Below are 27,591 nucleotides of genomic sequence, written 5' to 3' on the forward strand. Positions count from 1 at the left end.
ATGGAATTACTAAGGTGGTTAAACAAAAAACCTGTAGGATGCAATTCCAGAATCTCTTCTCAAGTCTATACTGCAGAACCAGGCTGCCAGAGGAGCTGCTCCTAAAATCAGGAAGGTAGGTGCTTATGAAACCAGGAGGCACCCTGTATTACGTACCTAACTCTGAGCTGCTAAATCAGCTACTGCTACCGGTTCTGAACAGCTTAACTGTGCTCCATTCAAGAAACCTTGTGCAAAACCAGGAAGCTGCCACTCTAGCTTCAGAGGCCCACATCATGCCAGCTCTTCTACTATCCAGAATCTATTTCTGCTCAATGGGCAAGCCTCAGAGATAGAGAACCTCTGCTGTAACCCACACTGGTCAAATGCATGCCCAGCATCCCATTTATCTCAGTTCAAATTTCAAGTGTCATGTGACTGCATCTGAAATGGAAGCTGAATCAAACCTCGATCATCAGCTGAAAACGAACTGGAGAAATCTGTTTTAGCTTCCTGCTCTTCACAGGAAAAGGAAGTCATACTCGAAGAAAACTGGAATAGATAATTCTGAGCCAAACCTCCATGACTGCCTTAGAATTCACTCACTTCTCCACATTCAGCTCTGAAAATTCCAAACTTTTTTGTTTTGTTATACAGAGAATTTGATCCATCTTTGGACCCAACATTCCTATTGTAAATAAGTTCTTAATAAATCCATATTTGGGACTTCCCTGGTGGTCCAGTGGTTAAGAATCCGCCTTCCAGTTCAGGGGACATGGGTCTGATCCCTGGTTGGGGGATTAAGGATCCCACTTGCCATGAGGCAACTCATAAGCCTGTGCGCCACAACTGAGCCCAGGCACAGCTAGAGAGCCCACGTGCCGCGGCAAAGACCCCATGTGCCACAAATAAGACCCTATGCAGCCACATAAATAATTGAAAAATAAATATATTCAATAAATTGATGGGAGGTTTTACAAAAAGGTGCACAAAATGAATATCCAATTTTTGTTTATCTCCACACAATAATGGTTCTATGCAGTCCTGATGTGGTGATTTTTACAGTCAACACAAAGTGCAACACTTTACGTTTTAATGGAAAAAGAGATGATAATTTTTAATTACAAATTCAATTACAATTTCAAGAAAAGATATATCTATACACTGACTTTACATACATACAGAAAAACTGAACTTTGAAGCCCTAATGTTTCAAAAGTGTTCATTTCCCTCCATACAAACCAGTATTACTCAGCAACACTACAACTGATTTAAAAAAAATAGAATACGCTTCTAAGATGCAGTGCTTTGTCTTTTCATTGGTACAACTCACCAAGGTTGTTTTAGCTCTCAGCACCCTGGGTTCACCAGGATGTGATCCAAAGCAAACCAGCCTCGAAGTTTAAGGAAACCTTTTCTAGGAACCTGGTTCCCTGTCTCTCCCCTCCTATGAAGAAGCTGTCCCCACCCGCATGATTCGGAACAGCATGTTGATGTTGTTGCTTCGAATCGCGTCCCGACAAGCAGTGATCACCTGGTTCTTTGGTTTGCCAACTGTCAGGGAAGAAACATCAGATCCACATGAGCCAAAAAATGACTAAAGTGAAATTATAAATCAGAAGCCATCTTTAGAAACAACATAAAACTAGGGTAGGGGAGAGTTAAGAGATAATACAAATTTTAAAAAAAATCTTTTTTAATTGTTTATTTTTGGCTACACTGGGCCTTGTTGCTGCACTCGGGCTTTCCGAGCTGTGAGGAGTGGGGCGGCTCTCCAGCTGCAGGGCGTGGGTTTCTCGTCGCAGTGGCTCCTGCTGCTGCAGGGCCCTGGCTCTGGGGCGCTCGGGCTCAGGAGTGGCGGTGCACGGGCTTGGTTGCTCCACGGCCTGTTCAGTCTTCCCTGACCAGGGATGGAACCCACGTACCCCACACCGGCAGGCGGATGCTCAACCACTGGACCACCAGGGAAGTCCTAGATAGTACAAATTTATCTTATCTCACCACTCCCTAAAAAAGATATTCTCATGAGCAACTTTAATCACAAACCAAGCTTAGAGACCATTGTACACCTAGAAACTTCAGAGTCAGTTTTACAGAAAAGGATCCAAGCTTATATCCACTTAGCAAAGATTATTTCTAAAAGGAGGTCAAAGCACTGACCCAAAACAGCAGATTCCAATATGAGTATTTGAGTATTTAAGGCTTTCCTCTTGGGAATATGTCACTCAGTTTATCTAGAGGATGCAGCAGGCTCGGGAAGATCTCACATGCCTTGGACAACTAAGCCCGCGCACCACAACTCCTGAGCCTGTGCTCTAGAGCCCGTGAGCTGCGACTACTGGAGTCCTTGCCCCTAGGACCACTGCCGGCTCCTGCTCGCCACAACTGAAGAAGGCCCAAGCACAGCAACGAAGACCCTACACATAGCCAAAAATAAACAAGTCTTTAAAATAAACAAAAAAAAAGGAACTGAAAGTCTTTCCCCTCTGAAGTTGGCAGACTAACTAAAAGCCAAACAGTAGGCTGGCTAAACTCAAGTGAATGGTACCAACTTGAATGTGAAAGGTATCTTTATAGATACAAGCCCTGATAGGAATTCTTGAAGCTACCACCATCTTTAATGCTTCTCGCCCCAAAATTAAAGACAAAATGCAGTGCTACAAAAAGGGACTTACCACGCAGACGACCTGCTCTTTGAATGGCTTGATTTACCGCTTTGAGGCTTCCCAACAGTTCTGTGTGATTGTTACAGCGAATTTTATATCCATTGAGCAAGTCTTTATTAAGGTCATAGAGTTCCATATAGCGATTCTTCATTGTTTTCCTGTGTACATCAACAGAAGGTTAACATCACTGGACCTCAGTATGGCAGGCTTACATGAAGACTTGCAAACTTCCTAGACACATTTAATAAATGATCAAACGAGATTTTTAGCTGTACTGTCATTAAAACAGGGTAACTTCTAAAGTCTGCTTTGAAAACACTGAGAATATTCTATGAACTATTCTGTTTCTTCCCAATAAATGGAAGACAAGTGGCCTTCCTTGGTTATTAGTCCATGGTTTGTTTGAATTTAGGAACCAAGAATTATCATGCCCATGATATAAGGGGTGGGGACAAGTGAGCAAGGTGACAGGCTATATTCCAAGCTTCAGATTAATACTGACAGTTTCTTATCAAGCTAAATATACACTTACTGTACAACCCAGCAATCACATTATGACACATTGCACCCAGAAGACTGGAAACATGTCTGCAAAAAACCTCTATGCAAATATTTATAGCAGCTTTATTCTCAATCACCAAAGTCTGGAAACAACCCAAATCTCAATTAATTGGTGGGATATTGACCAAGTATGGATATCAATACAATAGAATATTCAGCAATAAAATGGAATGGACTACTGGTAACTTACAACGATGTGAATGAATCTCAACGGCATTATGGTACCTGAAAGAAGTCAGACTCAAAAGGCTGATTCCACTTATATTGAGTCCATTTATATTGTCTGATTCCATTTATGTGACAGTTTGGGAAAGGTAAAACAATTGGAAGAGAAACTCGATCATTGGCTGCCATGGACTAGAGGTTAGGAGAAGTACTTGATTGAGGTAGTAGCAACACAATTGTATAAATTTCCCCAAATTTATTGAAGTGTAAACCTAAAAGGGTAAATTTTCTACATGTATAAGTTACATATCAACTAACTTGGCTTTAAAAAATAAAAACCGTGTACATCTGACAGTTTCTAAATGAAATATAAATCAAGAAAAAAGGAATTTAGAGGTTGTTGGTTACTTCCGTCCAGTTTTTTTTTTTTTTGTCGCTCAGTCATGTCTGACTCTTTGCGACCCCATGGACTGCAGCCTGCCAGTTTCCTCTGGCAGGAAGATATCCAGGAGTTATCCAGGCAAGAATATTGGAGGGGGTAGCCTTTCCCTTCTCCAGGGGATCTTCCCGACCCAGGAACTGAATCTGGGTCTCCTGCCTTGCAGGCAGATTCTTTACCGTCTGAGCCACCAGGGAAGCCTAACTGGAAGCCATCAGGGAAGCACAGTCAAATGCCTAAAGCCAGCAACATCTCTGCTTTAAAAGAAAAAGCCAGAGAGAGAAAAAAAGGGGGAGCCCTAGAGATAAAGCACCTGTCGTGGCCATGGTACATACTCACATGTCCCTCATCAGACGGGCATCTTCAGCTTGGACCAGCAAACTGCGGATCAGATTAGAGTTATCTGCCATGTCAGCACTGAGCTTCTGATGCACAGAGTGGTATTCGTCCACCTGGAAACCATGAACACCAGGAGTTAAAAAGGCCTCACCAGCTTCCTGGAAACTAAATAAGTTGAGAAGGAGCTATCTTCTCTATACCGAGGCCCTGTTTTTTCTGCCATTCACTTGTTCTATCTTAACTATTCTCTCATTTCATCTCCTCCTCAGTGAAATACTCAAAATGACATTCTGTGTCAAGCTCTTCCACATCTTAGCATTGTGAGCCCAAGAGACACAAATACTAACATTTTAGAAGTTTAGGGTGGGGATGTTATAAGTGGGGACCCATCACAAGCCTTACTTTTGATTTTGGGTTCTTTGTTGTTGTTTAGTCAATAAGTCACATCTGACTCTTTGTGACCCAATGGACTGCAGCCTGCCAGGCTCTTCTGTCCATGAGGTTTTTCAGGCAAGAATACTGGAGTGGGTTGCCATTTCCTTCTCCAGGGGATCTCCCTGACCCAGGGATCAAATTCGTATCTCCTGTATTGACAGGCAGATTCTTTACCACTGAGCCGCCTGGGAAAGCACTAAGCCAGAATGCAAGGTAGATATAACAGGTAAGATGAAAGGCTAGCAAAGGAAAATGTTAATATATATATTTTTCAAGTATCCTTCCAAACCAAGCACAGAAAGCAGGTGCTCAAGCTAACCACTCACTTTTACAAAAGCAATCCTTTAACTCATGAATTCTCTAATACTAGCTCAATTTTTAGTTTAAGAATTTTCCAAAGTTAAGACATGACTGTCATGTAATATACATACATTTGTAGTTTCATTAATTTAACAGAAATATTGCAAACATTATTACAACACCGTGTTCTCACAAATTCATCCACCAGGTGCCCTCACCTTAACTAGCACTTTTCGTAATTCTTCAAAGTAGACAGGGAAATCGGCTTCGACCTGAAGGTCTTCAATAGCAAAAAACGATGCCATCGACTGGATGATGTCACCAGCCAAATCGATATCATCAGTATTTATAGTGATCTATCCACAGGAAAAAAGACAAGTTAGCATCCTCGGATAGCTGGAACAGTACCTGAACTTCCCCATATTCAACACATTTATTGAACATAAATTTATATGCAATGATAAATAAAAATAAGGTCCAGCCCTCAAGGAAATAACATTATTTCTAGCAACAGGCCAAAAAAAAAAAAAAAGAATCCTTTTGCCTTATAAATGGAACAACAAAATCATTCAAACAATGAAAACATTGTGTTCTCTGTATTCCTAAACCATCCCTAACTAGCTGACAAACAGGTGAAGGGAAGTGGGAGAGGGAGGTAGAAAAACTGCTGATCTACGTTACACGCCTGTGTCAGAGGTGATAACACAGTCTAGGTTGAGATGTGGTTTTACGACCTTGAGATTGGTGTCACCCGCCTCACTTTACACTGAGTGTTAAATGTTTACGTGAGAAATCTGTGACCATGACAGTAAAAATTACCTCTCCACTAAGTTTTATCTTTATATACAGCTGGCCGCCGTTCCGTAGGGATGTGAAACACACTTGAAATGGCGCATTCTGAATGTTAGTGCCCTCTGGTAACAGAAAGTTCTGGCTGAGCCACATAACAACCTTAAAGATGAAGAGTGTGAAATGAATCTCCATTTTTAAAGTACAGTCATTAAGAGCTACCCTTCTTTCTAGTTTTTCTACTTGGTTAAAAAAAAAAAAAAATTACAACTCTTCCCCCACCAAGAAAACACTATTCACACTCCTTTTTCCCACCTGATACATGTTCTAAGTAACATGCACAATTATATCTAGTTCCATAGCATGCATTTTCTACTCAGACATATGGACATATGTTTTTTAACATTTTTATTTATTTGTTTTTGCTTTTTGGCTGCACTGTGTGGCATTCGGGATCTTAGTTCCTCAACCATGGATTGAACCTGAGCCCCTGTAGTGAAGCATAGTCTTAACCACTGGATCACCAGGGGAGTCCCCTACTTAGACGTAACTTTATATGCAATGTAGATACGATTCAAGTACTATGCTAATTCTGTTTACAAGATAGCTCTTCTGTGGCTCTAGCCTGCTTAAAATCATTCTACTCCATCCTTTAATACATTTAAATAAAGGTTGCATGCACAGACACAGAGATAACATCCACACTGTAAGTAAAGAATATATCTTAATATAAATAATAGTAATACTTTATAGTGGTTTATGATACAAGTTCCACATAAGATCCACTTGTGAGGCCTTTTGGAAGGGGCCACCTGTAGAGTTTCAAGTTTCAAAGGCCAGAAAGGGGCCTGAGAATTTCCATGATTAAAAAGCCTCACTGAGAATTCTAAAGTCCAGCCAAGGTTAAAACCCACAGGTATTACTAGTCCTTTAAACTTTACAAAGTGCTATTATGCCAATGATGTGATCCTCAGGGGCCCCCTGTGAGGTAATACTATCCTCAATAAGGGGAATGCCGCAAGACCCCTAAGAATTTACTTAGTTAAGGTAGCACTTGAACCCCCACAATATTCCCATTTCCAAGGGCCACTCTCTTTCCATTCTGATGCAGGCTCCTCTTAAAACACTAGATCTGGACAATCCCACTAAGACTAAGAAAAAGAGGAATTACAAACTGAGAGGAATTCACCTGTGACTAAGGATTGCTTAGGTAAGTAACTTTGAATTAATGATTCAAAATAAATATTTCTGAATTGATTAGCCAAGATAAAAATTTTTGAATAATTTTTTCAAAACGGAAGAAGTTAAAAAAAAAATGGAAGAAGTTATTTTAGCAAAATTTTTGGTACTTGTTATAAACTATCCAACTCCAAGCTAACTCCTTCATGTCATATTTACTGCTACCAAATAACACACTTATGTAATTTCCCCTTTTCTGTGAAATAATGTCAAAGATTCTAAAGTGCAAAAGGGTTGCAAAGAGAAAAGCCAGACACTCACCCTCTGGGCCCGTTCTGCGATGATCAAGTTGACGTGACTGACAGGCTCACTGGCAGGGTCCGGGCTGGTGAGCGCGTACATGGAGAATCGGGGTAGCCGTCTTGTCAGCTCAAACACGTGAAACTGGGTACTATGGCCAACCAACGGAATAGAAGAGAACTGTCTGTGTTGAATGTTATTTCAAAGGGAAAGCGCCCCCCCCCCATAAACATAAGGTCACTACTGAGTCATCAAGCTGTTACTTAAGGGTTTCACTAAAGAAACTCTGTCTACTCTCCTCCCCCCACCCTCACCTCAAAAAAAAAGAAAAAAAAATTGAGGGTTCAAGTCCCACAGTAATGGGGTTTAGGATTTAGAGACATGAGTCTGTGTATACATATGCACGCACCCAGGGTTTACAACACCCAAAAAAGGAATGTGAAAATGTTTCTATCTTCCACAAATCTAGTGCTTTTCTTCACTGGCTGAGGTTGCATATGACTGTCATATAATGGAACCTAAACCCCTGTAGTCTTGGTGGCCAAAACTAAATTATCCATTAAGTGTACTTTTGGGATTGCTGTGAATATGAAATCATCTGACTAAAACCAGAAATAACCATTTCAAACTTACATACTTTTTATTTATTTTTTGGAAAGATTTCAAATTAGAGAAATAAGAAGTCATGGGAAACCTTGCCTGGGTGGAAAGAGCCATTAAGTGGCTTCTCTGGCCCCAGAAAATCCATGGCAAAAGGGGAAATCTACACATTCTCCTCTCCTCTCAGTGCTGCCTGGACATGAACCGCGATGGCGAAGGGTCACCTGCTCCTGTAACCCACGAAGGTTTTCAAGTGCAGGTCCATGGGGACGTCTTTGGGAGGTGTGATGGGGATGCGGACGGAGCTGGAAAGGTGGTGAATGCTGGGGTGCACCACGTGGCTTTCACCTGCAAAAATGCCCTCCGCAAAAATCAACACCGCTCGGATGATGGTGTCTGCAGGGAAGAGAGGAGACAGCAGTCCCAAGAGCCGCCCCCAGACGACACAGGTGCCAACGACCAGCAGCCGTGTGTCAGTAATGCCTTACCATTAGAGGTGGAGATGCACAACTCGGCATGGGCGGCCTGTGTCTCGCCCCCCAGGTTGACGGAGAGGGCGGTGTGGAGCTTGGTGTTGGCCGGGATCACGCCCCGATGCCCATCAGCCTCGTTCAGTGGACTGCTCAGCTCTGCCTGCAAAACACAAGCCCCCTCACTTCCAACTCAGTCCCGGAACAGTGAACTCGTGTCAGTTTTAAATAATACAGCTATCTGGCTTCAGAAGACAGGTCCCCTGTCATCTTACATTCATCTGAGTCTTTAAACGTCAGAGAACTCACCTCAGTGCTTTCGCTCTAACCCGGCCTTTTCCCAAAGGAAAATACTCTCATCTCTTCCTGTGGTTAGGGACCACTGTCCCCCAGCACGCCTTTTACATTCTAAAAAAATTATTTATTTACTGGCTATGCTGGGTCTTCGTTGCTGTGTGGGCTTTTTTCTCTAGTTGCGGCGAGAGGGAGCTACTCTCTAGTTGCAGTGCACAGGTTTCTCACTGCAGTGGCTTCTCTTGTCGCAGAGCACAGGCTCTATGGCGCCGGGTTCAGTCCTTGCAGCTCCCGGGCTCTACGGCAGACTCAGTAGTTGTGGCGCACAGGCTTAAGTGCCCCGAGGCCCTGGGATCTTCCCGGACGAGGGCTCAAACCCATGTCTCCTGCATAGGCAGGTGGAGTCCTTACCACTGAGCCACCAGGGAAGCCACCCACCTTTTACACTTTTCTGTATTGTTTTGTTTTAAATGACTAAAGAAATTCAATTAGTTTAGCAAATTCAAACAATTATACATGATGGGACAAATTAAAATCCTACTCCCCAGCTTACCCTCCAGCTACTTGGATAAGTACATGTACACAAATATACACACACACACACAATACCACACCCAGAGTCTCTGCAGTTGTCCATGTTTATGTTATTTGTGGTTGAAAAAGACAAGATACTCTAAACACACTATTCTTGCTTCCCTTCACTCAATAATACCTGACATCCTTCCACATTAGTCCACGTGTATATACTTCATTCTTTTGAGCTGCTTAATATTCCCCAGCCCACCCTCCCAGGACTGATCAAAAGTTACTGCTGCTTCCACCTGTTCCCTGCTACAAACAGTGCTGCTGTGTTTTAACACTCGTGCAAATCTCTCTGGCTGAGCTCCCAGGCAGTGGGATTTCTGGGTTAAAGGACACGTGCCCTCTTCATTCTGACACTGGCAAAAAGGCCAGGCCATCTGCCCGCCCATAAGCGGGGAGGGGGAGCCCCCGCCTCGCCAGATGTGGAGACCCTCCTCCTTTCCCAACCACCTATCCTCCTGGTCACTCTCAGCCTCTCAGCCTCCCGCGTGCCCATCCCATCCGGTCCGACCTTGGCGTTGTCCTCATAGTTGCGGAGCTCCAGCAACAGGTTCTGTTTTTTCTGACTCAGCTCTCGGATCAGGTCCTGCTCTAGGCTGGTGTCCATGAGGTTGCCTCTCATCTCAGCCGTGCCCGGCAGGTAGCCCCGGACTGACAGGAGGGGAAAAAAAAAACCCACAGGACTGAGGGAGGGCCCAGGCACAGCCAGGTCTTACTTTTAAGTCATCAATGACCTAGTCTTAAAACCTAAGTTCTCATTTCCCCAACTCAGGTGAATTTATTAGGACGAAAGGGTATCAGCACAAACACTTAATGGTGGATCTCCCGGGATTCTGACCCAATCAGACTGAGAAATCTGACTTATCAAGGATCTCTCCTATCCCGATTTACTTTCTCCATCCACCGAGCAGCAGATTAACTGTTGGCAGCCATCCATCCGGTAATCTCCCTCCACCACACCAGCAATCGCAGAAGAAAAGCTGTCCTTAAAGATGACCTCCCCGGTCCGGTCATTTCGAGCATCGACCTAAAAATAGAACAAGAACTTGAAAATAGCTTCTGCTACAGGTTCTTAAAAATGACACAGAATTTTTAAAGTTCAATCAGCTCTAGTCTAGAAGTTTTTAAGAGGGCTCCAAGGAGGGGACTTCCCTGGTGGTCCAGTGGTTAGGAATCCACGTTCCAATGCAGGGGATAAGAGTTTGATCCCTGGTGGGGTAACTAAGATCCTATGTGCCACTGGGCAACTAAGCCCTCTTGCCACAACTAGAGAGCCTGCACACAGCAGCGAAGGATTCCTCAAGCTGCAACTAAGGCCCAATGCAGCCAAATGTAAAAAAAAAAAAAATTTTTTTTAATGAGTACTCCAAGGGGCCCCACCTGTGGCTTCTCAATACTTACCTATAATCAGGGGGCCAAGGGACCTCACTCAGCTCTGCTTTTTCTTAAAAGCTGTTTTACATACTGGCCTAGTATTTCATTTGGAAAAGTGGGCTGGCTGAGAGACAGTACTTTTAGAAAATATATAACACAGTGTGAAAGTCCAAACTGCCCAGGTTCGAATTCCAGCTTTGCCACTCACTACCAGTGGGATCTTGGGCAAACCTCTTAAACATTCTCGACTTGGCTTCCTCATCTGGAGATCAACAGTAAGAACAGGAGGAAAATAACTGTATCTACACGTCAGGGTTGTAACAAGGTCTAAAAGGGTTAATGTGTTAGGCAGGTAGAACAGGGACTGGCACATAGAAGTATACAAGACATATTAGCTCTACAAACAAATTTCACCTGTATTATATGTAAATATATAAAATATATTACACCTAAAGTTTTTATTTATCTGGCTGCACTGTCTTAGTTGTGACATCAAACTCTTAGCTGCAGCATGGGATCTAGTTCCCTGACCAGGGATCAAACATGGGCCCCCGGCATTGGGAGTGTGGAGTCTTAATCACTGTTCCACCAGGGAAGTCCCCAGTTATATCTCAAGTTTGAAAAACGCCAAGCAAGCCCAGTCTTCCACCATCCACCCTTCTGGAACAGCCCTGTTTAAGGTCCCTTTGCCACAAGAACTACTGAGATGCTGCAGAGAGCCCTACAATCATCCACATCTCCTCTTCCCAAAGGAGGCAGATAAATAAATCAATGACCCTTCAGAAACGAATGCCTCACAAAACAACAGGGAAGGATAACCACCTAAAATGAGCTTTTGTTCTAAGCAAGAACACATGCACTATTGATAAAAGGCTAGCTACAGAAAATGTAACAGAGCAAGCATCTCAGTGACCACTATTTATGTCTTTTCATAAACAGCCTTCTGGGCAAAATTTTGCAGTGAAAAACACACTAATTTAGGTCACAGCTTACTACCAGCTCCTACCCCTTGGCTGGAGAATACCATACTCTTAATAACAACATCAGGTCAGCCTGAAAATTATGGATGCTAAAGCTAGTAAAGCAATGAATGGCCTGTACTGACCAGAGTTCCTCACACATTAACAGAAGCCTCGAACTCAGACTGAACTGAACTTGCTTCATTCTAACTTCTCCATGACCTTCAGCACTGCGTTTCTGCAATATTTAGCAAATAAGAGGGTTAACTTGCTAACTAAGAAACAGGGGTACAAATCTGTATTTCTGTGGCTTTTCTATTCTTTTGCTTTATCCAACATGAAAGTTTTGCCATGCAAAAGATGACCCTCCAACTCAACAAATGACCTACTAAAGAAAAAGTTAGTTGGCTAGTTGCTTTTAAATTAAGTAATTTTGCACCTATGTTCATCCGGTGGATCTATATTCCTTTTAATGTTGTTTCTGTTGAGTGCAGATACCAATTGTTCCACTTATATAATGAACTGTATAGTTTGCTTACCTTTCATATAAATTAAAACACACAAATTATGATTATGTAATAGCAATTTTGTAAAATTTTGAAAGCATTTAACTAGACAGACTTCAAGGTTCAGAGTCAGATCTGAAGGTTACTTTTGATAACTTCTTAAGTCAAGTAGTTTTCTAATTCTTGGATCAATCATAATAATTCATATTCCCCCAGAATAGGGTCCCCTTTTATGGATTTTCAAGTTTTTTAATAAGCAACTACACAGTCATCCTTTGTAATTTTCAACACCCATAGCAAAAACAAAACCAAGTGGAGAAGTAGGAACCAACATAACAGTTTTTTTAATCTGTTTTTCACACAACACCAAAGGAAGGTTACAAGACATTGGCCAAAAGTGAAGGGAAAAAATCAAAGAAGAAAAGCTAGAACTAGCTGATCTCCTTCAGGCAATCAGTGCTGACATATGAAAGAGCTAGGGCAAATGGTATCCATGGAGATCTGGCAGCTCCTTTGGCAGTTTCTAACAAGACAATCCTGACTTGCCAAGAGACTGTACAAACTTCTGGTTTGAAGTTAAAAAAGGAAAGAAGCAAAAAAAAAAAAAAAAATCCTAGTTTGAAGTTATAGCTTGGAAAACAATGATAACTCTTCCCACTAATCCTAAGATTTTAGTTAAACTTGAAGATTTACTAGAAAAGAGCTACATACACAGTTCACTACTAGCTTACTAAAAATCCTTTTTTTTTTTTTTACTTGCCTATGCCTGTGATCAACTTGATTAAATTGATCCCCATCCCTTCAAGGAAGGGACTCAGACCTTCCTGGAGCTCTTCCCCCCAAACAGGGCTTATTAAACTGAAAGGACACTTGCTCACTCTGCAGTGTTGGTAATCCTAGCAGGGAGAAAAAATCCAGGGAGGTTAAGGAGTTACATTTGAAAGCACAAGTGCATATTCTCCTGTCACTGTTTGGAGTCAGGCAGCCCATATATCTCAGATAGTTATGACTTTAAATTATACTTGAACACTACTCTTTAAACTTACCTTCCCATTGGCCCAACCAGTTATCAGTTCACACACTCCATCAGAATTAAGGTCAAAAGCATGAATACTCATGGCGTGATTTTTGGACTGAAAAGGAATTTCAATAATTAGTATAGAAATCTCTCAATAAGTATAAAATCCCTGAATATCAGAGGCTGTATCATACAAACTTTAATTCTCCAGTATCGGGCTGTTTTGTCATAAACTCCAACGGTGCCATTGGAAAGGGCATAACCAAATCGATTGCCATACATGGGGCAAAGAGAGGTGATGATCTGCAAAAAATAATGAAAAAGATAAAGTTCATTAAGGCTCAATTTAGTGCAAAATGACTTTATAAAACTGCATACCTTGCTACAAGTGTGTTAAAATTAGGTTTAAATGCACTTCCAGTCCACTAGCGGGGAATGTGTTCTTCTCTATGATCCATGTCCTCTATTTCAGATTTGGATCATAAGAATTAAACTCACAAAGTTTACTGTTTTAGATCAAGCATATGTAGCAAATTTCAACAAATTATTGTTTTAAATAATAAAATCGAGGAATTAAGAAGGAAATAAACTATGCACACAAGATCTGGACTACGTAAAATTGATGTTATACATACTAGCTCAAAATATCTTAATGATTACTTCAATTTCCTTAACTTATAATATCCTACAGTCTAAATTTTAAAAGGACTTATAAAATCCACAATTAAATATCTTTCCAAGGTATAATTTACTGTTTGCTAGAAGAAAACATAATCCTTTAAAGAGCAAAACCCCAGAATACCATGGATTTGTACATATCTAACAACATACAGGGAGAAGGCAATGGCAACCCACTCCAGTGCTCTTGCCTGGAAAATCCCATGGACGGAGGAGCCTGGTACGCTGCAGTCCATGGGGTCGCTAAGAGTCGGACACGACTGAGCGACTTCACTTTCACTTTTCACCTTCATGCATTGGAGAAGGAAATAGCAACCCACTCCAGTGTTCTTGCCTGGAGAATCCCAGGGACGGGGGAGCCTGGTGGGCTGCCATCTATGGGGTCGCACAGAGTCGGACACGACTGAAGCGACTTAGCAGCAGCAGCAACAATATACAGACTGCATATGTTATACTGGAGTATTAACAGGACTGTTAAGAGGATTTAACACACTTAAGAGAATTTACAATTACAATTTACAAAATCTACAATTTTAGATACTGAAACAAAATTATCCTTAAAAGTTAAAACTGAAGTTTAAAGATATCTATGACCCTGCAGATCTACTTTCTAATTCTGACTAATGTAAGAGATAATAAGAAATAAACTGTATAAAGTAGAGAATAGTTATGTAATTTCTTCTACACCTACAGCTTTTCTATAAAACCACCCACTTCACTTAACTCTGAATACAAAGCGCCATGTGGGACTCCAGAATTATTTAGCTCAAGGCATTCTTTGGCAGAACTGTTCATAATTTTGCCGATGTGCAAAAACACATTTGAACTAAGAGCAGAATCAAGCCAGAGGACAAGAAAACAGCCCTGAAATGAACAATCTTATAAAGTCCACATTTTCCTAAATTTGCCTTAGATCCCTTAGTCCTTTATAAGGTCACTAGTTTCTTCTTTTGTGGACTAGAGGATCAACAGGCACGTCAAATTCCTCGCTGTTATTTCATGTTCTCCTGTCCTTTTCTAGGATTTAGGAAAAAGGTGTTTCACAGAATGTACTCCCCTCACATCTAGTATTGACAATTAACAGAAATCCAACAAAACCTCAATGATTCCCCAAATGGGAAAAGATTTACTATGAATTTAAATGAAAGGGAAATGGTAACGCAGAACCCAGCACTTACAGGTCAGTAATTCTTAAGCTGGCAATCCCCTTCAACAATCTAATGAAATTAAAAGACGCTTACTCCTTGGAAGGAAAGTTATGATCAACCTAGATAGCATATTAAAAAGCAGACATGCCAAAAAAGGTCTGTCTAGTCAAGGCTATGGTTTTTCCAGTGGTCATGTATGGATGTGAGAGTTGGACTGTGAAGAAAGCTGAGCTCCGAAGAATTGATGCTCTTGAACTGCGGTGTTGGAGAAGACTCTTGAGAGTCCCTTGGACTGCAAGGAGATCCAACCAGTCCATCCTAAAGGAGACCAGTCCTGGGTGTTCATTGGAAGGACTGATGCTGAAGCTGAAACTCCAATACTTTGGCCACCTCATGCGCCTCATGCGAAGCGTTGACTCATTGGAAAAGACCCTGATGCTGGGAGGGATTGCGGGCAGGAGGAGAAGGGGACGACAGAGGATGAGATGACTGGATGGCATCACCGACTTGATGGACATGAGTTTGAGTGAACTCTGGGAGTTGGTGATGGACAGGGAGGCCTGGCATGCTGCGATTCATGGGGTCACAAAGAGTGGGACACGACTGAGTGACTGAACTGAAGGACGCTCTCTCTAGAAAAGCAGACGTGAAACACATACAGGTACACAAAATCCCCATATGGACACACATCTTCAGATATGCACTGCTTTTGGCACTCACTTCTCCCCTTCATTTTCCTCTACCCACAACTATCAGCTTACAACCATAAAAAGTGTGAGTACGTAAGAAGTAGAGTCAGAAAAAAAAAAAAGTAGAGTCAGATTAAGTAAAAATCTATAGTAAAAGTGAAGAAGTGAAGTGAAGTTGCTCAGTCATGTCCAACTCTTTGTGACTTCATGGACTGTAGCCTACAACACTCCTCCGTCCATGGGATTTTCCAGGCAAGAGTACTGGAGTGGGTTGCCATTTCCTTCTCCAGAGGATCTTCCCGACCCAGGGATTGAATCTGGGTCTCCCGCATTGTAGGCAGACGCTTTACCATCTGAGCCACGAGGGAAGTCCATATAAACCCTTCAAAATCACTGGTAACACTTTATATATCAATATGCACATTTTGCTTTTTGGTCTCCCTTTTGCAGGCAGGGGAACAGAAACCTGATGTTCCTAAACAGCTTTCGTAAGCGAAGAGAAGCAAGGATGAGTTCTCATCCCAAGGTGAGTTCTCAGGCTGCTGCCCTCAATCTTTTCTGATACAGCCTCCCAAACACCAGTTGATATAATTCTGCACAATACCACCATTTGGATCTCTAAGAGTTCTTTCTGTTGTTTTTCTTTTCTGTCCATTTACAGGGCTCACAAGCCAATGCTCCTTTATTTCCATCTTCTTCCTTAATTTAGAATATCCTAATTATCTTTTTGGTTTCCATCTTGCCCAATCCTGGAAAACCAGCAGCAAATAAATATCCTAAGAATACCAAACCATAAGGGATAAGGGCAATCTTTAGACACTGTTTAAAAAAAAAGACAACTCTTTCAGAAACATTTCAGTTTGAATTACTTGAGTAATTCTAATCACAAAGAAACTAGTCAAGTTCTCTGACATCTAGTTTTTAAGTTTACCAACAGAAATGTGCCTAAGAAGTACTTAATTTGAATGAAGAGAAAAAGTCTAAAACCCTCACAGATACAGTTCATTCAATATTCAATCCCATTTAATACACATGATGAGAAGCAGGAGGAGGACCTGACCATGCCACTTAATAGCCATGACCTTTTGAGAGTAACTTAACAAAGAAACATAACATGTTCCCTCATCTGTAAAACGAGAACTACTAATTCCTTCATAATTGGGCTGTTGTTGGATTAAATGAGTAGCTCATGTAAATAACTTAGAACAGTGTCTGGCATGTATCAGGTGCACAATAAATGGTTGCCATTATTATTATTATTATATAATAGCTCACTAAAAGAAATACCTTTTTGTGCTCCATAATTTTTGTCCAATCAGTGTTTTCAAAATATAACTTTTTTCTTTTTTTCAGTGGAGTACAATTCTAGGGCCTCCCTCCCATCTCCCCTTCCTCTGGGTCATCAGAGAGCACTGAGTCAAAATATATCTCCATATATTTAAAGGGTATTTAAATATCCATAAAGGATATTTAAAGGCTTCTTTTTCTGTAACGTACTGCTGTTTAATCCCCACAGTCTTTACCGTAAAATTGGGTAGGGAGATGTCCCAGCACTCTCTCTTTATGCTATATTTAACTATGCTGATCTGTCAAGGTTATCGTAATTCTGAGGTGGTGCTTACCTCTGTTTCTGTTATTTCTGCCACAATCTCATCTTCTTTGAAAACCCGGATATCAAAATCCTCAGATCCAACAAGAAGCTGAAAGGAAAAAAAAAAAAAAATCAGGCATATTTAGTTCAGTAAGTGAAGACAGCAAAATTTCCATAAATAAAACAAAAAAACTGCATGATACTTTGTATGCTGCTAGAGCCACCCAGGAATTCCAACTTCTCGGTGATGGATGCTCAGAAAGGTTCCTTCCAGTGAGAAGGTCATGAGTTGGTCAGTGAAGAAACAGTGGTTACTACAGATCCTGCCACGTGGGCACCTCCTACCAAAACAAGTTCTTTCACCAGGCACCTGAAAATGCTCCCTGACTCAGCATCTGTCTGCCCACAGGTGGAAGCCCTGCTTCAAAAGCCAGAGCCCAGTATCTGCAGACAATCGGAGGGTAAGTCAATGTCCAACACAGTACCTCACTGGCTGCTCAAGAGGTTAATTTCTAGAAAAAGTGTTAGAGTAATTTAAAAAGCTAAAAGCCAATCTCTAAAACTTCCAGATTCCTGAAAAAGTTGGCCAAAACTAAGAACTAGGTACTAATATGATTTTAAAACATTGGAATCAAGTTATAAGACTGTGAATGTGACTGTGATCCCAACAACTATTTTGCCCTCTCCCCCATCAGGTGTCTTTGAAATAGGGTCTTGATCTCTGTATTTGACAAACCCAAGTGAATTACTGTTCAAAAGAGAGGAGAAAGACAAATGACGCCAATTAGTTCATCATTCAGGCAACAGAACAGCAAAATCAACCCTGAGAAGCTAACACTTCTCTCAACACTATGGTCACTGTCCTGGGGAAATGTATGTACTCAGCTGAGAAGTACACACAAGAGAAGGGTCTCCTCCCCCACATACCTCTTTCTTCCCATCACCATCGAAGTCACACAAGGCCAAGGAATGAACGTTATCACCAGTAACCTGAAAATAAAACCCAAGTCATTACTATGCCATTTCTATTCACTTAATCCAAACACAGGAGCTACATGAAAGACAGGATGAAATAAACCACGAATTTAAAATCCACATTACTCATTGCCTTTTTTTAATGTATAAAATTACAAATCCTGTTTTATTTTGTTTCCATTATTCATTACTGTCAGTGGTTAAAAAAAACAAACAAGCAAACAAGACCTAAAGAACATTAAAAAGTAAAAATGTTTAAGAGTACTAGAGAGAGTATTTCGTTCTTCATACCGTCCAAAAGAGATCATTTCCTTCATGATTGAAACCCTGCAGAGCACAATTTCCACCAATAATTGCAAGAGGAGAGGTAATGTCTCCCAACGTCCCCAGCACGATTGCATTGGCCCCATCTGCTACCTAAGAAGGAAAACAAAAAAGACAAACCCTCAAGGACAATGCTGCAAGGCACACTGGAGGTAACATACATCCTTCTTTTTATCTGGAAACTCAAAGGCCTTTGTCATCATTCCTGAGAAGCCACCTGGTCTCCTGAGAGGCAGGCCAGAGCTGTCCATCAGGGACAGTGTCTGTGGCTAACGTGGCTTATGCAAGGATGAGCACTGACTCAGGATAAACTCAGGCCCTTGGTCTCCTGCACTAACCTGCTATGATAACCTACTCTAAAACCCCAGGCTCTCCTGGACCACCCAGTTCTAGAGGCCAAATTCTCAGAGCATCAGACGTAATGCCTTTAAGACACCCAAACTTCTGTCATCTATTTTAACCACTGTAGATGGAAATCTATTACTACTACTAATTAGTTCTCTTACTACTGCTCGTTTTTAATTGTAAGTACTAAAAACTTCAAGCACCTATAGATCCACCATTCTGAACTAGTAAATGTCTCAGACTTCTTGAATAAAGTTCATAAGCACAGTTTGATGAAAATGTTCTAAAACTGATTGTGGTGATGGTTACACAACTCTCTGAATAAACTAAAAACCACTGGACTGTATGCTTTAAATAGGCAAACTGTATGGTATGTGAATTATATCTTAATAAATCCATTATAGAAAAAAAGTAAAAGATTACATGTATATATTATGACCCCATTTTGTAAACAAAAAAAAGAATTCACTCACAAATACTAAGTAAAAAGTCAGGATAAATCAATCAAGAGTTAAGTGTTATTTCCAAATGAAGAAATTATGGGTGATTATTTTTAATTTGCTTCTATTTTTATATAATAAGTATGGATTATCTGAGTATTAAAGTTGCAGCAGCCTGTAGATGGCAGGCTATGGTAAGTGCTTCTCCTGGAAACTACTATACTAAACTTCAGTGCAAAGCCACCAGGAGACCTGTTTGCTGGCTTTCTGGCTGCTGGCTGAATTTTTAATGACAAATCTTGACAGATCAAAGTATCAACAGATACACTGTTGTTTTTCAGTTGCTAAGTCGTTTCCAACCCCGTGGACTGTAGCCTGCCAGGCTCCTCTGTCCATGGGATTTCCAGGCAAGAATACTGGGGTGGGTTGCCATGTCCTTCTCCAGGGGATCTTCCCGACCCAGGGATCAAACCCACACCTCCTGCATTGGCAGGTGGGTTCCTTACCTCTGAGCCACCAGGGAAGCTATCAACAGATAATACCTCCTGAAAGATAACCTGGAGTGTCATCAAATGATTACCAACCATGACCGAATAAGTAAGTGTCAATGAGATGTAAATGGCAAAACATGCATTTTTTTTAACTACACTACAACAGCCACATAATAAACCCAAATAAACGTCTGATCTCTTTCAAGCATTTAAAAAAAATAAAAAACCAGTGGACATTAATGGGAAGTGGGAGTTTTATGGTTATAAATGGGTATACTTGCCTCTCTGTAGAACAAATCTGAATTATTGTAGACATCATAAGCTAACAGATTGGTCTGTGTCCCCACTAAAAGAGCATCATAGCCAAGTTCAGGGTTCAGTACTCCTGCGGTCAGGCAGCTGACTGTCTGGTTAATGTTGAGAAGTGAAACATCAGACTCCAGGGGGCTCTGGAGGACCCTAGGTGCATCGAGATGTTGGCTCCGTGCATGAGGGTTGTGAATAAAAACCTAAAACAAAAAGTTAATTACATCCCCTTAACATCAAAAAAATGTAAAATTAGCAAAGTTTTATTAAAAGGCTCAGGTTATTAACAGATTACCAACGTTAACAAGAAGGGATTTAATCATCCACAAAACTTAAAAACACCCATACACAGTTCTGTGCGTGGCTGGCTTTCAATCACTTCAAACTGTGGGAATCCAGTGGCTCTCAGCCTTGTAAAGACCGAGATATAATGGCCAAGACCTAGTTGTCACTTCCCAGGGCAGCTTACATACAACCAACCGGCAGGACTCAAGCACTCTTACAAACCAGCCTTTTCCTGGTCAACCTATAGGAAATTGCTATCAGTTACAATGAGATTGAGCACACAAAGATCAGAGAAAACAGTAATAAACACTTCATTATCTTTCATCCCAATGCCTAACAAATTCACTTCCTGACCCTTAAAACTGATTGGTAGTAAATCTGTCTTATAATCCTAAACTGAGTCACACAAAGCAAGCTTCTTGAAGGCTTTCATAGTCTATACAAGTAGACAGAATTAATTAACTCCAAGTTAATTAATCTAGCAGTTTCAACTATCACAAATATAATCATCTGAGTGTCCTTACAAATCTTTAAATTTCCCTGGGCTTCATATGTAAAAGGAGGTTTACACTTCATATGTAAAAGGAGATTCATATGTAAAAAGCATTCTCAAGAGGGATGATGTTGCTCCCAAGATGGGTAATTGGGTTTGCGGTGGGGAGGAGCTTAGACATTAGGTCATAGAGATAGAGGACAGAAATTTCATTAAGGAAATTTTCATTTTCTGGAAAAAAAAAGCAATATAAAAGGCAATATGGAAAAAAAAAAGGATGAGAAACTAGAGATCCCATAAGCCCCCATCTAGTTCTAAAATTTGCTAATTTTATTTTACTTATTTATTTTTGGCTGTGCTGAGTCTTTGTTGCTACGAGCAGGATTTTTCTCTAGTTGCAGTGAACAGGGGCTACTCTCTAGTTGCAGTGCACAGGCTTCTCCTTGTGGTGGCTTCTCTCAGCGCGGAGCACAGGCACTAGGGTTTGAGGGCTTCAGCAGTTGCAGCTCCCAGGCTCGAGAGCACAGGCTCAACAGTTGTGGTTCATGGGCTTAGCTGCTCTGAGAAAATTTTCTAATTTTAAATGAGCATTTCAACCCTTTGGTGTAAATCTGTAACCCGGCAAGGCGGGTTTGGTTGCTCGCCACTCAAAAGGCCAATACCCGAGAGACGAGTGTTGGTGGGAAAGGAAATTTTGCTTTATTCAAGAGGCCAGAATACTGGGAAGAAGGCCGACTAACACCCTGAGACCGTCTCCAAGTTGCCAGATAGGAGACAAAAATTTTAAAGGCAGTGTGGGCAGCAGGGGGCCGCAGGGCATGTGAGCTGCTCGCGCACAATTCTTGGACTGGTTGGCATCAAGGGAGGTTTTTTTTTTTTTTCCAAAGGAGGTTTTAAGCATCACCTGTCTTCTGGTTTCAACCCAGTCTGGGGTCTATATGCTCATGATCAGCAGTTTTCAACTGGTAGGGGTCTGCTTCCTATAAAAACAACTTAGGAATGTGTGTCAGACCTTCATAGTTTTCAGGGAACTGGGAGTTGGGAGTTTGGTTAACTCTATAGTCCAAATTGTTCCCAGTTTCCCAGCTTAAAAGCTTGTTTCTACCCCTTCACATTCCTAGACATTAACACTTGAGCCAGCCTTCTGAGACTCAAGGGAGGCCTGGGAGACTAAAGCTTTTCAACAAATAAGTAGTAGAGAACACAGCTGGTTGGGGGGGGGGCTGTCCCAGGGAGGCCCCCGAGGGTCCAGCTTGGTTACAGTCTCCCTTTTTCTCTGATACTCCTCAAGCCTGAGGGTGTGGAACAAGAAAGGAAATAGAGAGCTTTGGATAGAGAAGTTAAATCATTAACTCGGTAGAGGAACTCAGTATTAGGGCACTCGGTTTTAAACCCAAGCAGGATTAATTTTAAATTATTATCTAAACAAGGTAACCTATTCAACAAAAGATAATTTTTATAAGACTTATCAGACTTAGATGTCCATTGACAGATGACTGGATAAAGAAGTGGTGGTGCATATACACAATGGAACACTACTCAGCCATAAAAGAGGAACGAGTTTTAAGTCACTTGAACTGAGTGGATGAACCTAGAGTCTGTCATACAGGGTGAAGTCAGTCAGAAAGAGAAAAACAGATATCATATATTAACGGGTACATATGGAAACTAGAAAAATGGAACTGATGAACCTATTTGCAGGGCAGGAAGAGAGACGCAGACACAGAGAACTCAGTGGGGGAAGGAGAAGGTGGGATGAATTGAGAGAGTAGCATGGAAACATATACATTGCCATATGTAAAACAGACAGCTAGTGGGAAGACGCTGCGTAACACGGCAAGCTGAACCCAGTGCTCTGTGACAACCTAGAGGGGTTGGGTGGCGGTAAGGAGGGGAATGGAAGGGAGGTGTGAGAAGGAGGGGATATATGTATACATATGGCTGATCCACGTCTTTGTACAGCAGAAACAAACCACCTTGAAAAGCAATTATCCTCCAGTTAAAAATAAATTTAAAAAAAAAGATTGGTGAGAAATCGATAGAAAAGGTGTGTAGCTACTGAATATTGTGTTCACGCTCTCATTTGTGTCATACTTTACAGCATGCTTTTATAAACAGTACTGCATGTGGTCCTCCGGATATACAGAAGAGGTGAGAGGGGTTAAGGCCTTTCCTCCCCCAAGGTCTCACCACCGGTAAGTGACAGGAGCAAGACACAAGCCTGGTGTCAGGCTCCACTCATCTCCAGCCCTATCTTACTTCCTTTTATAACAGTCTTGAACAAAAGAATTCTTACAAAGTCTTCTAGTAATTAGATAGGCTGAAAAAGAACTGGAAGAAAAATAACCTGTGGACTTCATGTTCATTGTTATTGGGATGAATGGGGTTTGAGTCCTAGGAGTCTGGTTCCTCCCACTGTTTTCTACATACAGAAATCAGTGCCCAGGAGACTCCTCTGGCCCACAGGCTCAGTCACTCCCAGGGCCTTTATCCAGGGCTTCCCTGGTGGCTCAGGGGTAAAGAATCTGCCTGCCAATACAGGAGACCCAGGAGACTAGAGTTCGATCCCTGGGTGGGGAAGATTCCCTGGAGGAGGAACTGCCAACCCACTCCAGTATTCCTTCCTAGAAAATTCCATGGACAGAGAAGCCTGATGGGCTACAGTCCACGGGGTCACAAAGAGTCAGACACGACTGAGCACACAGGCGCGCGCGCACACACACACACACACACACACACACACACACACACACACACACACACACACACACACACACACACACACACACACACACACACACACACACGGTGCCTTAAAGCCAAAGAGTTGGCTGTAGTTTACACATTTGTTCTAGCTGAGGTTGCTGCTGCAATATATATTCCATGGTGAGAGGAAACATGTCCCCAAATGAACTAACGTTCATCCTGCAAGAAATTCCTTTTCAAAATATCCTTGCTCAGGTGCAGAGACCAGTTCCCAATAAGTCAGCCCCACCTTCACAACAGAGTCCCACAGAAAATGACAAAATCCTGTTTCTAAGACATGGGCCCCCACAGTCAAGGAGGGCTTCAGCCTTACTGGAAATGTTTGTTTTTAAAGGAAATTATATTTTTGTGTGTCGTTTGGATCATAAAATGGTGCCTTTTTTTTTTTTTTTAAGTCTAAAGATCAGGTCAGAACTTCCCAGGTCTGTTTTTGAAATTCTGAATATAAAGTGTCTGATTAGAGAGAACATAGGAACTTCCATCTCTCCCTTTTTCCCCTGTCTTCAGAAACAGACCGAGAATAAGGTGTCCCTGCCTCCCCCTCTAGGTCACATTCTAATGATAGGGTTTCCAGAGAAACCTGCTTCCACTCCTGCTTCCCCCTCCCTGCATCTCTATTGCAGTACCAGCCAGTAATCCTTCATCTGAAACATAAACCAAATCCCAATCACCCATTTTATCAAAAACCAAGGTCTCTGCTGTGGCCTATGAGGCCCTATATGATCCAGCTAGTGGCCACCTCACTGCTTCCCTCATTCCATTCCAGTCCCAGAAGCCTTCCTGTGTTTCCGGAACACATCAAGTATACCCTCTACCTCAAAGCCCGTGTGTACTTGCTGATACACTTAATTCCACCTATCTGCAGGGCTTGTTTCATTTTCTTCAAACCTCTGATCCACAGTTATCCTATCAGAAACCTATCTGATCACTCTGTCTAAAACAGCCATTACCCCTCTGCAGACTGTGTGTATCTGTTAACTGTCTAGCTCCTTCTCTCAAATGTAACCTCCAAGGGAGTGGACAGAAGTGTTAATCGCTCAGTCGTGTCCAACTCTTCGCAGCCCCATGGACCATAACCGAGGAGCCAGGCTCCTCTGTCCATGGGATTTCCCAGGCAAGAATACTGGAGTGGTTTCCCACTTCCTTCTCCAGTGGAGCTTCCTGACCCAGGAATCAAACCCATGTCTCCTGTGTCTCCTGCACTGGCCGGCGGGTTCTTTACCACTAGCGCCACCTGGGAATAAAACCAGTAAGACTTGTCTGTCACATTCACCCTTGTAACTACAGAGTTAAGAACAGTGCCCAGCACACATCAAGCCCTCAATAAACCCAGGGCTGAGCTAACATCAATGGGACCTTTTCAGCCCAGTTATGTAGCTGTTGTGTACCTACAGGAAAACCAATAAGAATTTCCTTCTGGTATTTGTCAGTGCCTCCTCACCTTATTACACCTAACATTATTACGTGCCTGGCTCTGTGCTGAGTGCTTTCCTCCATCAAACAACTTTATTGAAATGAATCACTACTTTTTAATTGATGTATCCCAAGGCGGAGCAAATGAGAAAACATATTGGAGGTGGAAGTGTCTTGAAAACTATAAATCATTATATAAATGTCAACTTGTTAAATCCACACTGGGTCAGAGAACAGGCACTCTAATCTCATTTCTACTGCTTTCCAGTTGAACAACCTCAAACATTGCTTTGAACCTCTCTAAACCATTATTTCTAATCAGTAAAGTGGGAGTAATAAAAAGAAAATAACAGCTAACAATTAGTGACCACTGCCTATACGCCAAGAGCATGACACATAGCAACTTACTTAATCCTCTTAACAACTCTATGTGGCAGATACTATTAAGCACCTTGCCCAAGGTCATGAAGTCAGTAGGTACCAAAGCCAGGATCTACCACACCTGTGCTCTGCTACAGCAGTTGGCAATTTAGCAAGGACGCTGAGATAATTAATGTAATAAGGCTTTGTAACTGTTAGCAGGCATTAAGCTCGCCGTCACTGTATTCCACGTTTTTTGGGCATTCCTCCATCAGCACACAGTGCCCTGATTTGCCCTGTCTGTTGTCCTTCTGGGCCAGGAGCTTTCTGAAAACACGGACTCCAGCTTCATCTCTGAATCCCCAAGATCTGGCACAAAGAAGGTGTTCAGTAAGTCTGGTGAGATGTTGAATGACCGTATCTTTTTCGTCTCCGCGACGCCCACACTTTGCAGAGCGCAGGGTACACAGTAAGCCCCTAATAGGTACTTAGTGAATAAATTACAGGAAGAGACATGAATGTACACGGATAAAGATCAAAAGAGCAACTTGAACCATTTAAGTTAGAGGTATCTATAATTTTTTTTTCCCCTGCCGTAGAGTTGCTTGGCTCTGAGAGGCAATCTGAGATGCTAGGAGGTTCCCAGCGAAGGGCAGAGGCTCTGGGCTTGAATCTGGGGTCCTCCATTACTGCTAACCCTGACCAAGACCTTCCCTGCAGGGGACTTCTCTTCCCTATGCTCCCTATCTGTAAAGAGACTCCAACACCGTCCGAGTCTAAGAGCCTGAAGACACGTTAACTGCTCGGTAGGGCCGTTCCGCTTTGTTATTCAGGATTTCTGCGCAGAACCGAGAGCTGGCAGGGCTACTGACCCGTTGCCGGGCAACCCTGGCTGGGGGCGGGGTCTGAGAAGGAGCGGCGGGATTGCGGGGACGCGGCCCGCGGAGGTCGTGGGGACCCCAGGGGCCCGGGCCCCGTGCGGGTGGGAACGGGTGGGAGCGGTTACCTTGCCCGCTTGGGTAGCGGCCGCCAGGCACGGGTGAGTCCCGTCGTAGCGCCCTACGGCCACCATACGGGGGTTGATTTTGTGGCGCAGTTTCAGGGTGAACACGGGCTGCAGCATGTTGGCGGCGGTTCTGGAGAAGAGGGCTAGTGACCCGACACCGGCGCTGCGGACCCGGCCTCACCGAGGCGTTGAGAGGCGCGGAGACCAGAACGGACCGGGTCTGGCTTCATCAGGCCTGGCGGGAAACTGATGAAGACTCGAGTCGGACCCGAGGCCGCGAGCTCTTTCTGCGGCTGCGCAGGCCCGCCCACCGAGTTCTGCAGCTGCGCGGTCGGGCCTCAAGCGCTGCTAAGGCTGAACTTGGGTCTCGCGGGTGGGTTTTGCTATTTTCCTGCTGTAACTTACCGGCGTTGGATTCAACTCAACTCCGGGTCTACAGTGGCGGTGTTTGAGCCATCGCCAATGGGGCTTCTCATTCTAGCACCACAACCAAGCTGCCCAACTGTTGCAGCTTACACATACTTCTGTCTACCCCACTCCAAGGGCTTATTCAATAAATATGCCTTGAATGTGTGTGTTAGTCGCTCAGGCGTGTCCGACTCCTTGCGAGCCCGCCAAGCTCCTCTGTCCATGGGATTCTCTAGGCAAGAAATACCGGGGTGGGTAGCCATTCGCTTCGCCAGGGGATCTTCCCCAGCCAGGGGTTGAACTCGCGTCTCTTGCATTGCAGGCAGATTACCTTCTGAGCCACTAGGGAAGTCCAAGGGGGCGACTAGCATCACCGACTCAATGAACATGACTGTGAGCAAACTCCGGGAGACAGTGAAGGACAGGCAAGCCGGGCTCACTGCAGTCCTCGGGGTCACAAAGAGTCGGACATGACAGTGACTGAACTGACTGAACGACAAAAACGCCTTGAATATCTACTCTTCTTAGTTTAGCTGTTATGTTGATGCCCACAGTAATTACTTAATATATCAATCCTCTGGGGGAAAAAAATCATACTTTAAACTCTCATCTTTAAATCAATTTCTTAGCATTCATTCAGACATTTATTTTTTGAGACTACTATGTTTACAGAGGATGAGAAGGTTGGATGGCATCACCGACTCAATGGACATGAGTTTGAGTAAACTCTGGGAGTTGGTGATGTACAGGGAGGCCGGTGTGCTACAGTCCTTAGGATTGTAAAAAGTTGGACAAGACTGAGGGGCTGAACTGAACTCAACTATGTGTCAGGACCTATTCTAGTAGTAGTGATATGGCAGTAAACATAAGACAAACCTCTGGTCTCCAGAAGCTGACATACAAGTCAGAGGAGACAAA

The 27,591-nt window shown here is 42.6% G+C and overlaps 1 protein-coding gene and 1 long non-coding RNA gene across 2 annotated transcripts; one reads left to right on the plus strand and one right to left on the minus strand.

The window, feature by feature from the left end:
- Positions 1 to 910: 910 nt before the first annotated feature.
- On the minus strand, positions 911 to 26,581 carry BBS2 (Bardet-Biedl syndrome 2). Its single transcript, XM_043434833.1, has 17 exons — positions 26,266 to 26,581; positions 19,918 to 20,145; positions 18,328 to 18,453; positions 17,989 to 18,051; positions 17,093 to 17,170; positions 13,154 to 13,258; positions 12,984 to 13,070; positions 9,990 to 10,125; positions 9,610 to 9,749; positions 8,241 to 8,385; positions 7,977 to 8,148; positions 7,174 to 7,303; positions 5,704 to 5,835; positions 5,103 to 5,240; positions 4,150 to 4,262; positions 2,655 to 2,803; positions 911 to 1,533 (listed from the first exon to the last, which is right to left on the minus strand). The coding sequence occupies exons 1-17, from the start codon at positions 26,380 to 26,382 to the stop codon at positions 1,427 to 1,429; spliced, it is 2,166 nt and encodes a 721-aa protein (XP_043290768.1). The 5' UTR covers positions 26,383 to 26,581; the 3' UTR covers positions 911 to 1,426.
- On the plus strand, positions 6,795 to 17,512 carry LOC122420106. The gene is made up of 3 exons (XR_006263177.1): positions 6,795 to 6,883; positions 15,921 to 15,996; positions 17,471 to 17,512. It is a non-coding gene; the product is annotated as an uncharacterized LOC122420106 (long non-coding RNA).
- Positions 26,582 to 27,591: the final 1,010 nt, after the last annotated feature.

This window comes from Cervus canadensis, chromosome 18 (assembly GCF_019320065.1).
Source record: "Cervus canadensis isolate Bull #8, Minnesota chromosome 18, ASM1932006v1, whole genome shotgun sequence".
In the NCBI taxonomy this organism is placed as follows: domain Eukaryota; kingdom Metazoa; phylum Chordata; class Mammalia; order Artiodactyla; family Cervidae; genus Cervus; species Cervus canadensis.

Excerpts from the sequence above, each read along its gene's own strand:
- BBS2 (XM_043434833.1), bottom strand. The coding sequence starts at position 26,382 with ATGCTGCAGCCCGTGTTCACCCTGAAACTGCGCCACAAAATCAACCCC. Across the intron at positions 18,052-18,327 it reads GAAATGATCTCTTTTGGACG|GTTACTGGTGATAACGTTCA; the intron begins GTATGAAGAACG and ends TTTTATTTTCAG. Across the intron at positions 4,263-5,102 it reads TACGAAAAGTGCTAGTTAAG|GTGGACGAATACCACTCTGT; the intron begins GTGAGGGCACCT and ends CATGGTTTCCAG.